The following is a 13214-nucleotide window of genomic DNA, read 5'->3' on the forward strand; positions in this document are numbered from 1 at the left end:
GTCTCGGGTTCGAATCCCGGTTGGGGAACCTATGTTTTTTGTGGTAATGCTAGATATTTTGCTGAGATACAAAGTTGAAAACCAAAAGCTAAAATGTTAAAGAAGTTAAACAGCCAGATATAAAACCAGAGTTTTCAAACAACACTAGTTCTTCGTCAGTGGCAAGACTGTAATTAGGGCTACATATAATTTATAGACCCTATATGTATATACATATATAAACTATATATTTATTGTTTGATCTATATAACAAGTAACTAAGTTACTACAAAATGTATACATTAGAGTATATTAACTAAATGCTATTTATTGACTGCTGTAAATTAATATCAATACATAGGCCTCATTTAAGTAGATAGTAATTTTCCTATGTGAATACACTGGGAAGGAAGCTAATGTATAGTGTATAGTTAACCATAATCATTAATAGGTTTAGCTCTGCTACTACAGTTACTTTTTAAAAGTTTATTTGAGACACTGTAGTAGAAGGTCAATACAGTGGATCGAGCCTGTTCCCGACAAGTGACCCATTAACTTACGTGTTAAGACATCATGCAGTATAATGGAATAATGCTCTCATTTACAATGAAATTATACCTATCTATTATCACGCTTGCTCGGCTTTGTGCTTGAGCGGCTCGTCGAGCGAAGCTTGCACGTGCCCAGCCACCCGCCATATGGCGTAGAATTTCACCTGGGTTGAGGTGATAAGTCAACCGCAGTAAGTTCACTAATTACATACGATAGTAGTTGTCGTGTTTAAATTCTGAAGCGATACCAGACGATTTTCAAAATGCAATTTTTTTATAATCAAACTTGTAACTTTCCAGTATATAGGCATACACTAGTGGTTTGTTTTTTTAAAACTCTAATTGTATATAATTCCATATATAGGTCTATAGGCCTTTAAATAAGCATAATTTGTATATAGATAAATATATAGGCCTATATATATAGTGTATATATAATATTTACCGTATATATAAGCCTATATACATATATAATGTAACACGTAAAGAGATAAACTTTAAATCGTCTTGTGATACGGTAGGGCCTATATAATGCTTTATAGGCCTACTATACAAATTTTAAGCGGAAAGAAGTGGAATCTGCAAATGCGAAAAAAATTGCCCCAACCGGTGATTCGAACAGGAGGGGACCTTCTGTTGTCTATGCATATGTATTCGTCAACACTACTGTTCAGTCCGATTTTTATATGCCTATACTATTGTGTCCATGCGTATTATGGTCACATCAAACATGAGTATCGTTGCACTGTTGATGTTATGACTGCTGATGGTACGGTAACGGTACCAGCCAATTATAACGCACAAAGCTGTACTGGTACTGGAAAACAAACAAAAATTGGACTCAACAATTAGGCCTACTAGTGTCGACGAATCGACGTATGATCAAAGCAACTGTCATCACCACATAACTATAGGCCCATGGATGATATTTTATGACTGAGGATCAAACATTAACGGTATAATATACTACGTAATTACTTGCTCTAGAAATGGTGATTATGACACAATTTACTGAATGAATTTTGTTTTCAGACGCGCGTTAATTTAATACAATCACAATTTGGTACTTCTAATGAAAACACATGAAGTGAAACTAATTGCCTCAGTTAATTATTTTGAGTATGAGCATAAACAATACTAATATGAACACAGGTGAATAAATTCAGTCTCGGATTGAGATGACGGCGCGCCATACACCAATATGTTAAGTACGTTCTGGTCGTAACTGGACGTCTGTACTTTAACCTAACTATACGTCCTCCCCAAGGAACGCTTAGCGGATGATCCTTTTCCCGATGGAAGCTACTGCCATCATTTTTCTCAGCAAGTGTCAAGCAACCGGATACACAACGGTTATCTGAAGTTACATTTTCGTATTGTTATTACTGTTATTATTATTATTATTATTATTATTATTATTATTATTATTATTATTATTACTGTAATATTATTATTATTACTATTATTATTATCATAATATTTTTATTATTATTTTGTTATTGCTTTTTATGGAAAGGTAACGATAACTTTATTATTAGACCTATTGTTTTTATTATTATAAGCCTATTAAATATTACTGTATTATTATTACAGTATTATTATTATTATTATTATTATTATTATTATTATTATTATTATTATTATTGCAGTATTATTATTACTACTATTATTTAATTGTTATTTTATATTGTTATTGTTTTTTTTGTGGGAGTGTAGCAATACACTTTATACTATTATTATTAGTCCTATTGTTTTTATTATTATTATTATTATTATTATTACTGTATTTCTATTATAATTATCATAATAATTATTTTTACTTTGTTGATGTTTTTTGTGGGAATATGGTTTCTATTATAATTATTATAATTATAATTATTATTAGGCCTATCATTATTATTGTTATTACTGTATTATTATTAGGCCTATTATTATTATTATTATTATTATTATTATCATTATTACTATTATTAATGATTAAATTCGAAAATATTTTTGATTTTCATAAACTTAAAGAAATAGCTAGAAAAAAAATCTAATGGAAAGAAATGTTTAAAAAAAAAATATTTCTGTTTTGTAAAACGTGGCTGTAACTTATCAGACACAAAATTTATTTTGTGTCTGCCTAAAGCTTAATAATAATAATTATTATTATATTACTATTGATATTATTATTATCATTATTATTATTACTGCAGCCAACGCAAACCTGCCCTTCACCACCCCTGCTTATGCTGCCGCATGGGTTGCGTATTGTACATGGTTACCTGAATGATCGGTTAAAATTCTTGCATTAAATTACGAGTATTTTACTAGGCCAATATAAAAGTCTGTTTTTAGATCCACATGACATAAGTCGTTAAATGTGTAGGCTTATAGGTCAATCTTTTCGATTTTGTGTATTGAAAATATAATGGAATTAATGTTAAGTTAATCTTAACCAAGTTGTTCATTCGCCTCGAAAAAATACGGACGGCAGGCCTATCTATACAATTATTTTATTGTTATATTGTTTGAATTAAATTTTTATCAAAATTATAAGTTGTTTTTTATATTTACACATAAAACTTGCTGAACATATTGTTTCAATTAATTTATATAAAAAAATAGAAGTTGTTTTTATATATTTAGCCTACACATAAAACTTGTTGAACAGTTTAATTGTTCTATTTTTTTTTTCATTTGCCTCAAAGAATACGGAGAGTATGCCTGTTTATACCGTCTTTGCTTTTATTATATTTAATTATATTGTGTTGTATTGGATTGTTTGAATTTATTTCTATAAAAATAGAAACTGTTTTATATATTTACACATTAAAATTAAAAATTAGAATTGCGTTTGAGTTGCGTTTTGGCGGGAGTCACGGCTTCATAACGTTGTGTATTCCTTAAGCTAGATTCATATAGGGTTGGTACAGGGTTAATTATAATTAGTATCAACTAATCATTAAGTCACAATTACGTATTAGCTTTAATTAAAATTGGAGTCACACTTTCATAGAGATTAATTGTATTTAATTTCATTCATCAACCATATGCCATTAAACGAAATCTAAAGTAACAAATTTAACATCACAATGTTTCTAATAAAATATATATTATAGGCCTATAATACATTTCTAAATGTATACCGGTAATAGGGCTGTAACGAGTATAGGCCTGAAATCAAATAATCAATCGATAATTAGTCAGTCATTCAATCAACCGAGTGTACGGCATATCGATCGGCAGCTCCTTTCATCGGTCGATCGATCTATCAATCCACCTACCCATCCATCCATCCGTCCATTCATTTATCCATCCATTCATCCATCCACCATAGTCATCTATCAATCAATCATCAAACAAATCAGTCAACCAATCAATCGATCAATCAATCAATCAATCAACAATTCAATTAATCAACTATCGGTTGGTTGATCAATCAATCAATTAATAATTAAATTATCAATCAATTAATTTAATTGATTGATAATTTTATTATTAATCAATTAATTAAATCAAAACCAATCAGTCAGTCAATAATTCGACCAATTAAATAAAAGACAATTAAACAACAATTCAATCAGTCGTCAATTAATCAATTGTTCAATCAATTAATCAATCAATCGATAATTCGTTAAATTTCGTAAGATAGAATTCCATTAACAATTTACTTTCTTTTAAATTATTATTATTAATATTAATATTATTAATAATAATAATAATTTTCAGTTAATTTTCAGTTTGTTTGTTTTTGTTTTTGTTTTTTTTTTTTTTGGAAAACAAGTTTCAAACTACTGATTGGGAAATCTCATTTACACTTACATGAGATTAATAATGTCAACAATAAAGGATAGGCCTAATCTAATTACGGTAAATTACTTTTAATAAAAACTTAACCTTCATTTTGATGATCCATATTCTATACCGCTGGAGGATGGTGTTTGATGTTCTTTTTAATTTACAATAACTATTTACACTATTTCATTTGTATTAATCATTAAGATACTACAGATAAGGCGTATGATTTACGTAACCATGCTTGAAATTAAGTGAAGTCACACGTTAAATTAAAACTCACAGCTACGATTTAAATGATGGACTAAGGATTAAGGTCTGAGCCTCAAACGATACACAAAGAGACATGAAAACCTGAATAACGCCGGAGATTGTAGAACAATAAGCGCCCTACACCGGCAGAAGTTGTTAAGGTTAGCGGGGTAGGACCTACTATGCGAGCCTAAGATTCTAACAGATGGCCACGGATAATGGTGTTGTTTAGCGTTAATAGAATTATGTTAAAACTGTTATAGTTCTCAATAACAATACAGCAAACAAGTATAAATCGACTGTCGAGACGTAACTATAAAATTATAGACCCAGAATTAAGGTCGGACATCGTCGGAAATAAAATCGGAGAAGAGAATATGTTGTTGTTGATTGATGATTATTTGAAAAACAATATGCATTTTGAACTAAAGGAAATGCTAAAAACTTAAAGTAAATTTTAGTTTTTGGGTAAATACGGTAATTGCTTTAATATCAAGATTTTTTTTTCTATTATGTAATTTGTACTACATTCAGGCCTAATACTTTTATTTAAATCCCGCTTTTATTAATATTAATTTTAATCTATTAAAACAAATAAATGTTTTTCTTCATTAATCGGTTATTTTTCATTCTAAGTTATTTTAATGGAATTGCAATAGGCTGTTAAAATTGGACAGTGATACATCCATAATTTTAAAATCATTTTTATGATTAAAAATCACTGTAATTTATACCACTGAAGCACAGTGATTTCCATGTCTTCGCCACTGACATAAAGCAATATTCATTCATCTGAAGCGTTCAGCATTATACATTACTATAATAAAAAAAAACCCATTGAATCGTTTCTCTTGGAGTTAATTTTCTTGCGAATGACAACGTCCTTGTCTGTAATGAATATCATTTAGCATAGTCTATTACTTTTAGCATCAATATCATCATCGCTGATTGTACCCTATGCAAATTAATATTATAAGAGTAATGAACCGCTGAGATATGGGCCCATAGGCCTCAACATAGTTAGATGAATTCGCCCCCAGGAGAAACTTTAATTAACACTTATTAAAGAAATAGTCATTCCGCGAGATAATCTACAAATATATATCAAAGCCTGGCGGCAGTGCTACAGCAAACGCTTGTAGGTGCTTCATCCTTCTTAAAAGTAAACTTAAAATATATTCAGGGCTACTATTTTGTTGACATTAAATTACTTATTCCATAAAAAAAATTATAGCGATGTTTGTTTGCATAGGAAAAAGCTCGTTTATGAGCATAAAGAGTTTGAGGTCTTCCGACCACACAAATGTTTTCACTAGAATCGATTTATAGAATTTTTTTTCTTAATTGAAATTTTATTTTTACATATTTAAAAGGTTAAACTACATTCAGAAAAATGTACAGTAAGGAAAAGCTTTGTTGAACGTTGAAATAGAGCAACAAACGCTTGTAGGTGCTTCATCCTTCTTAAAAGTAAACTTAAAATATATTCAGGGCTACTATTTTGTTGACATTAAATTACTTATTCCATAAAAAAAATATAGCGATGTTTGTTTGCATAGTAAAAAGCTCGTTTATGAGCATAAAGAGTTTGAGGGCTTTCGACCACTCAAATGTTTTCACTAGAATCGATTTATAGAATGTGTTTTCTTAATTGAAATTTTATTTTTACATATTTAAAAGGTTAAACTACATTCAGAAAAATGTACAGTAAGGAAAAGCTTTGTTGAACGTTGAAATAGAGCTAAATATGGAGGATTTAGGCAATATAGTCTCTGGATCTTAAAAACTACAACCATGCTTATCACGTCACAACCCCTAAAACCTAAATTTGTTGTAATAATTTTAATACAGATATTAAGACTGCACCTTTTACCAAGGGATACAAGGCGCAAATAATAAATATATTGTTGAATCTCTATATTTTATGCAAAATAAATCAACAACATGAAAACAAAGACTTCTTATAAAACCGACCAACGAAAATTAGCAATTGGACCAAACCTATTATTCCTACGCTCGTATTCGAGTTCTATATTATAATTGATAGTTCAAGCGACTCTATTCAAGTACTTGGGATAACGAACGATCTAATTCCCCTATGATTTAAAAGCCCAAATCATAACGAGTACCATTAGAGTTATCATATATATATTTTTTAAATCCACCCGCAAAATACTTTGGAATATCATCTGCATTTGAGGTTCAATTCTGAAAAGACTCATGAGGGATCCGAGCTAGACTCGGCGGAGTAATAAAGGCGATGCGCTTTGCCTAACATCAAACCTATTTCCCGACCGTTAAAGGAACAGAATTCTTTAAGTAATATTAGGGTACAATTATAGAGAAATAATATTGATTTATCATGAATAAGAACTTAACAGAAGGCAGGGATGCGGAAGCAAATTAATCTACGTACTGAGACGAATCCATTTAATGGAATGCAAATTTTTTATTCTCCATTTCTCTTTCTCAAGAAATTACATCGTTCTGAAATCTGTATGCGCTTCACAATAACACATTTAATAGCCTACATCAAATAGCAGTATTATACTTTTCAAGGGTTTTGGACCAATGTGATTTTATGCCTCTTTGAAACCTTGAACTTTGTTTTCCATAAATGTAGGTTTTTATGTGCTTAATTTTTTTAATTTATACTTAGGCTTATAGATTATTTAGTAGTTTGATCAGCTATCGCACTTTATATCTATGTTTTTAGCTTGTACTTTTGATGTAATTTAAAAAAAAATACCATCAATATTGTGATTTTAATAACATACTTTTGAAAGTTGTGTACCGTATTTATTCTATCAAGTCAGTACCACTTTTGTGCCAAATTCTATTCACATAACTCGCAAATTCTTTTAAAATATACAAATAATTTGTAATTTTTAAATGTTGTCATTCCTTTTTGGAATTTTACCCACCCTTTTAATACCAAAATGTAAAATAAAATCACTCTAAATTTCAGATAACAGAAATTATTTTAATGAATTGTTAATGTTACATTTTTAATGTTATTAGTTTTCATTATACTCGATCTAGCTACGTATGAAGTATGTTCTTTACAATTTGTTAAGTTTGTGTCTCGTGTTATTTATTTGTAGGACATGTTTCTGAATTTAAAAGCTGAACATCTAAAATATATTTGTATGATTATATATGAAAATGAATTTCTTGTATCTTGTTAATTTCAGTCTTAAATTGCCATAGACGTTTGTTTTGTGAAATTACCGTATGTATTTTATTTGAATTGAATAAAATATACCATAATTGTTATTAGCAGGGCCTAGATAAATACCGTATGCTACCTTTACAATTTACAAATTATATATATTTTATTTTTTTATTTTTTAAAATTTAAAACATATTTATACAGTATCAAAACATATCAGGTGGTTGTTAAAGCATGTTTTTCATATGGTTCTCTTCAAACTTATACTAGGGTTGTATAACAAATATAATACGTCCACACTTCAATAAATATTTAATTATAATAAAGCAGAAAAATGGATGGTAAAAGTGTGCTACCAATATTTTACATGCGCGCTAGGTATACCGTTCAACATTTTAACATTACTGAAAAATGATATTGAGTATGTTGTTATATTAAAATTAATCCTTTAATGATATATGTTATTTAGGCAAAATTATATAGGCCAAAAATAAATTGCTATACATATAAATCGGCATATATAGATATACGGTACATGTTGGGCCTACGTATGTATATAACTTCTAATATAAAAATATGCCTAGGCATATATATATCTGTCTCTTATACACATCTAGATGTGTATAAGAACCCTTTCGGGAGATTGTATTCCTTTGGGACAACACTCCGACGGGCTCTTCACTTGAACAAAAGGCGCCCCCGAGAGAGTCGTGGTTGCTTATTTTCTGCTACTAAGGGAGATACGACGCGCGTCTTACAACCTGAACACTACGAACTTTATTCTGAATTCTGTGGACTTAGCTCTAACATTGTAACGGTGGTCGGAGCCCGGACGCCTTGTAGTAACAACCACTGAGCGTGACGACAAAAAACTCGACAAGTGCTTCCTCATTTTCTCTAGCTTTCTTCCATTCTGTCGTCTGCCTCACACCATGCTATAATTCGTTCTTACAACCAACGCGACATCCCTTTACTTCTTCCAGTTTGTCACTTGTTATTGTTGAGAAAGTACCTGGTTTGCGGCACTAAGTCAGCAAGGTGCAAACGACTTCATCTGTGTTGGACAGGATATACGATTTCTAGTTCTACTCTTGAAGCGTTGTTTCATCATCAATCGCGATTCATCAGGGAAACAACGACCTGTCTCATATTTGATTACAAAACAAGTGTACCCTTGCGGTGTAAAGCGACAACCAAGGAAAACGAAATAGAGAAAGCTTCGCAGTCCTTGTATCTGTCTCTTATACACATCTAGATGTGTATAAGAGACAGTATATATATTATATACATGAAAAGTGGAATCTACTAGTATGAAGAAATAATAAATATTCCTGGAAACATTATTTCTCCGGAGTTTATTTTGTAATTTTACATATAAAATATTATATCATTCGTGACCTACGACTGAACAACCAGAGCCATTTAAATCCAGAAACTTACACAAATATAAAAAGGGTAAAAAAAAACAAAGACAAGAGAAGAAGCGGTTACCGTATGAGTGTTGAAGAATGAATACGGTATTTATTTCATGAAACATGCAAATTAGGCTTAGACTTAACGGTATTGAATAAGCCTATTAGAACTATCATGTATAAACCAATTTGAGTAAATGTTTAGTGTCTCTATGCGCGTGAACATTGTTGATATTCGGCTGTGGATCACATGACAAGGCCTAGGCTTACATATAGTTACGGCCCACTTCAAACAAGAGTCATAAGCCTAATCTATACATTGCAAATGTGATTGACAACAAATATATATTGTGAACACACTACAGTTTTCCAAAATAACAAAATAAATGGTTATATCGGAGGAAATTATAATATTTCGTTGAATTACTTCTACTAATTTTTAAGTTAGTGATGATCTAACAATATAATTACGACGCAACACATAAAAGTTGACTATAGGTGCAATATATCCTGTATTGCATTAATATTATAGATTTGCTTAAATGAATATATTAATTACAACACCTTTCAACAAGGGTGAAAACCATTTTTAAAAAGTAATTTTCCCCCTTTTTTTACTCTTATTTACTTTTTTTCCCCTTTTCATTCCTCACGAATATGTAAATCGCTTGCTATGATACTAAGATTGTCCCGCATTGCAAAGGGCTCGACTCAATGGTTCGAACACCGAAAGCTTCAAGATTTGTCTATTTTGACGGTAGGCCTACACCAAACATTAGTACTTAATAAAAGTTCATGTCTGACGATTTACTGCCATTATCGAACTGAGATTAAAACAAAAGCGACACTTCAGTCGTAAGTCAATTTCTGTTTGTTTTGTCCTTCTGTTGATTGTTGAGTTTATTGAGGGGACGGATTAATCATGCAAAAAAGTCCCCGGATCATACGTTAGACAAGCGTGCATTGGATACTTACCTCAATACGTAACTTCTTAACGACACTTTACAAGTAATCAATCAAATTGGAAAGTGACACCACTACAGACAACCCCTCAAACAACACGATTGGAAGGGCACGAGAGAGAACTGAACAAGCGCACTGATTGGATAACAGAAACACTGGCTTCCGCATATGGTGAAATAGGCGGAGCCAATGACCATAATTAGTTTCGTTGCTGTCAAGGGCATGTCCGTAGGAGCTTGTGAGGCGAGACCCTTTCGGGAGATTGTATTCCTTTGGGACAACACTCCGACGGGCTCTTCACTTGAACAAAAGGCGCCCCCGAGAGAGTCGTGGTTGCTTATTTTCTGCTACTAAGGGAGATACGACGCGCGTCTTACAACCTGAACACTACGAACTTTATTCTGAATTCTGTGGACTTAGCTCTAACATTGTAACGGTGGTCGGAGCCCGGACGCCTTGTAGTAACAACCACTGAGCGTGACGACAAAAAACTCGACAAGTGCTTCCTCATTTTCTCTAGCTTTCTTCCATTCTGTCGTCTGCCTCACACCATGCTATAATTCGTTCTTACAACCAACGCGACATCCCTTTACTTCTTCCAGTTTGTCACTTGTTATTGTTGAGAAAGTACCTGGTTTGCGGCACTAAGTCAGCAAGGTGCAAACGACTTCATCTGTGTTGGACAGGATATACGATTTCTAGTTCTACTCTTGAAGCGTTGTTTCATCATCAATCGCGATTCATCAGGGAAACAACGACCTGTCTCATATTTGATTACAAAACAAGTGTACCCTTGCGGTGTAAAGCGACAACCAAGGAAAACGAAATAGAGAAAGCTTCGCAGTCCTTGTATTTATCTCATTAATATTGTTATACCAATCCACTTGGGCTTTATGTTCGGAATTCAAGAGTGTCTCACACGAGGTGCAACTACCCTGAAAGAAGAACCCACCGGGACACCTCACATAGACCCAGTACGTAGCTGGATGCAGCCCAATACGATGGTGGAGCAAGGTGCAAGGTAACATAGACGTCTCTTAATCACTGTTATCCATACCGAACAACGTGTGTCAAGTGTGCTTTTCTCGGTAGCCTATATGGCTCATGGGATCCACCATCAGTCGTAGTAAAATCAATTTCCATGTCATCTGCCGCCTCCCAATTCCCCTACTATTGCTCGACTTGATATTAACTAGGACTTCACGATTAGCCACGTTTCCGTCAAACTTCGTTAGTTCACATGCTAATCAGTCGCTATAGAAAACGCTTAATTGCAAACGTAGTATATTTCTTGTAGAAAATTAGTTTTAAAATATATCATTGAAAATCCTATTATTCCGGAGGCATTCGAAGGCAAGGTAATGTGTACCGTCCGTTGTTTACATCAGCGAATTAGTTCTGTCCCACCTATAGTCTTCTTCTCGTGAGCAAAACATGACACAAGGTAAGGTTATGCGAAAAATCATGCGCCTAGAATACATAGTATACGGTACCGAGGCCTACGCTACGTTATCCTTCAATCCTATACCATTTGAAAATCATAAAGTTATTGTTACAGACAAGTCATCGAAACATATGAGCTAGTGCCCAGATTAAGCTATTATAGGCCTACAATTATTATTGTAATAACATTAATAACCAAATTGGTTGATTTAATATTTAGTCGGTCGTATGATTACTAATATCTGATTCGCAGTAGCAAAGCTTACCCAACAAATATCTTAATTAATTGCGATATTATATACTAATATACTATGTTCATCAACGTATAGTCGCGTTTACTATCCAATTAATGATTAGTTACCATCACATATATAGGCCTAACCATCGTCATACCACCACGCTGCCACCAACATGACAATCGTCCTCAACATCTCCACCACCATCAGCAGCAACAAACAAGTATCAACATCATCACTATAAAAATCGTCTTCAACAAATATAATCATCATCACTCCACCATCATCATCATTGCCGTTATCGTCATAATCAACATTGCCGCCGTCGTCGTCGTCATAATTATCATCATCATCAACATCATCACCAGCAACATACTCATCCTCAACATCATTATCATCTTCATTATCGTCTCCGTTATCATCATCATAGTGTCATGTTAGGTCTAAGCACTGTTTGATGCTGTCTCCTCTTCTGGTTAGAATAGACCAATGACATCCTACACCAATTTTATAAATGCAGATCAACATCTTTCTTTTTTTGTAGTCTGCTGTTCATTCCAATCAAATTGATTCGTTATCATAGCTATCACTATCATGAAAATAGTTATCATCACCTTCTTTTTCTTACTCGTGTCGTAAAGTTATTCTCTGTCCGCATTTATAGATATTCCGGGTCCAGGTTGATTGAATCGAGCACAGTAACCTTGGTTACAGACCACTGTGTGATAAACAACGTGGTAGACCTTCTCTAATGACTATAATTAAAATAATTGTTAATAATATACAGACGTTTGCTCTGCTTAACGCAATTTTCTTGCATTAACATACGACAAATTCCCATAAGAATTAGGGCCTAGGCCTATCAAGCGAAATTTAAAGCAAAATTTTCATTGAAAAACCCCGAAAACCGTTATTTAGGAGTTTAGGCCTATGTGTCTTTTAATAGTAAGTAAAGTAAAAAGATTTTGACATACTTGTGTTAAACGTATCTGTAACTTATTAAATTTCTGAAGAATATATACTCGTCATTTTGTGTCCGGTAATTGTTTGAGATTTGGAAGAACGCAATTTGGGGGCTTTCACGAATCTATAGAATATTCATTTTCACGAAGTTTAATTATTATATTAGTGATAAAGATTTATTGAGGCTAAATGTCTGTATACATTGGCACACTGTGTTTAATAGTTGTGTCTAATATTAGTCGTGTGTTACGATTACATTTTACATTCAACTAAAAATAGGCCTATTATTAATGCATTTGAGGAATAATGTGTATTACATATAAATATAAACAGATAGATAAATAATAGCAATGCTCGAATAGGAACATTCCTATTCGAGCACTGTTAACTTTATTTATCTACCTGTTAATATTGTGTTTACGGTGCTACGCAGCAAACCTAATTTGAATTTTATTTACTAATA

General features: G+C 32.3%; 1 protein-coding gene across 1 annotated transcript in view; it reads left to right on the forward strand.

The window, feature by feature from the left end:
• Window positions 1–8377: 8377 nt before the first annotated feature.
• The window catches only part of LOC117102281 (transcription factor COE3-like), a 40046-nt gene continuing 35209 nt past the window's right edge, over window positions 8378–13214 (forward strand). The window contains exons 1-2 of the mRNA XM_033242517.1: window positions 8378–8928; window positions 10923–11130. Of these exons, the coding sequence (XP_033098408.1) occupies window positions 11003–11130 (128 nt within the window). The 5' untranslated portion in view covers window positions 8378–8928; window positions 10923–11002. The remainder of the gene's footprint in view (window positions 8929–10922; window positions 11131–13214) is intronic.

Source organism: Anneissia japonica, unplaced genomic scaffold (assembly GCF_011630105.1).
Source record: "Anneissia japonica isolate Jap-2015-1 unplaced genomic scaffold, ASM1163010v1 scaffold165_len1371125_cov188, whole genome shotgun sequence".
In the NCBI taxonomy this organism is placed as follows: Eukaryota; Metazoa; Echinodermata; class Crinoidea; order Comatulida; family Comatulidae; genus Anneissia; species Anneissia japonica.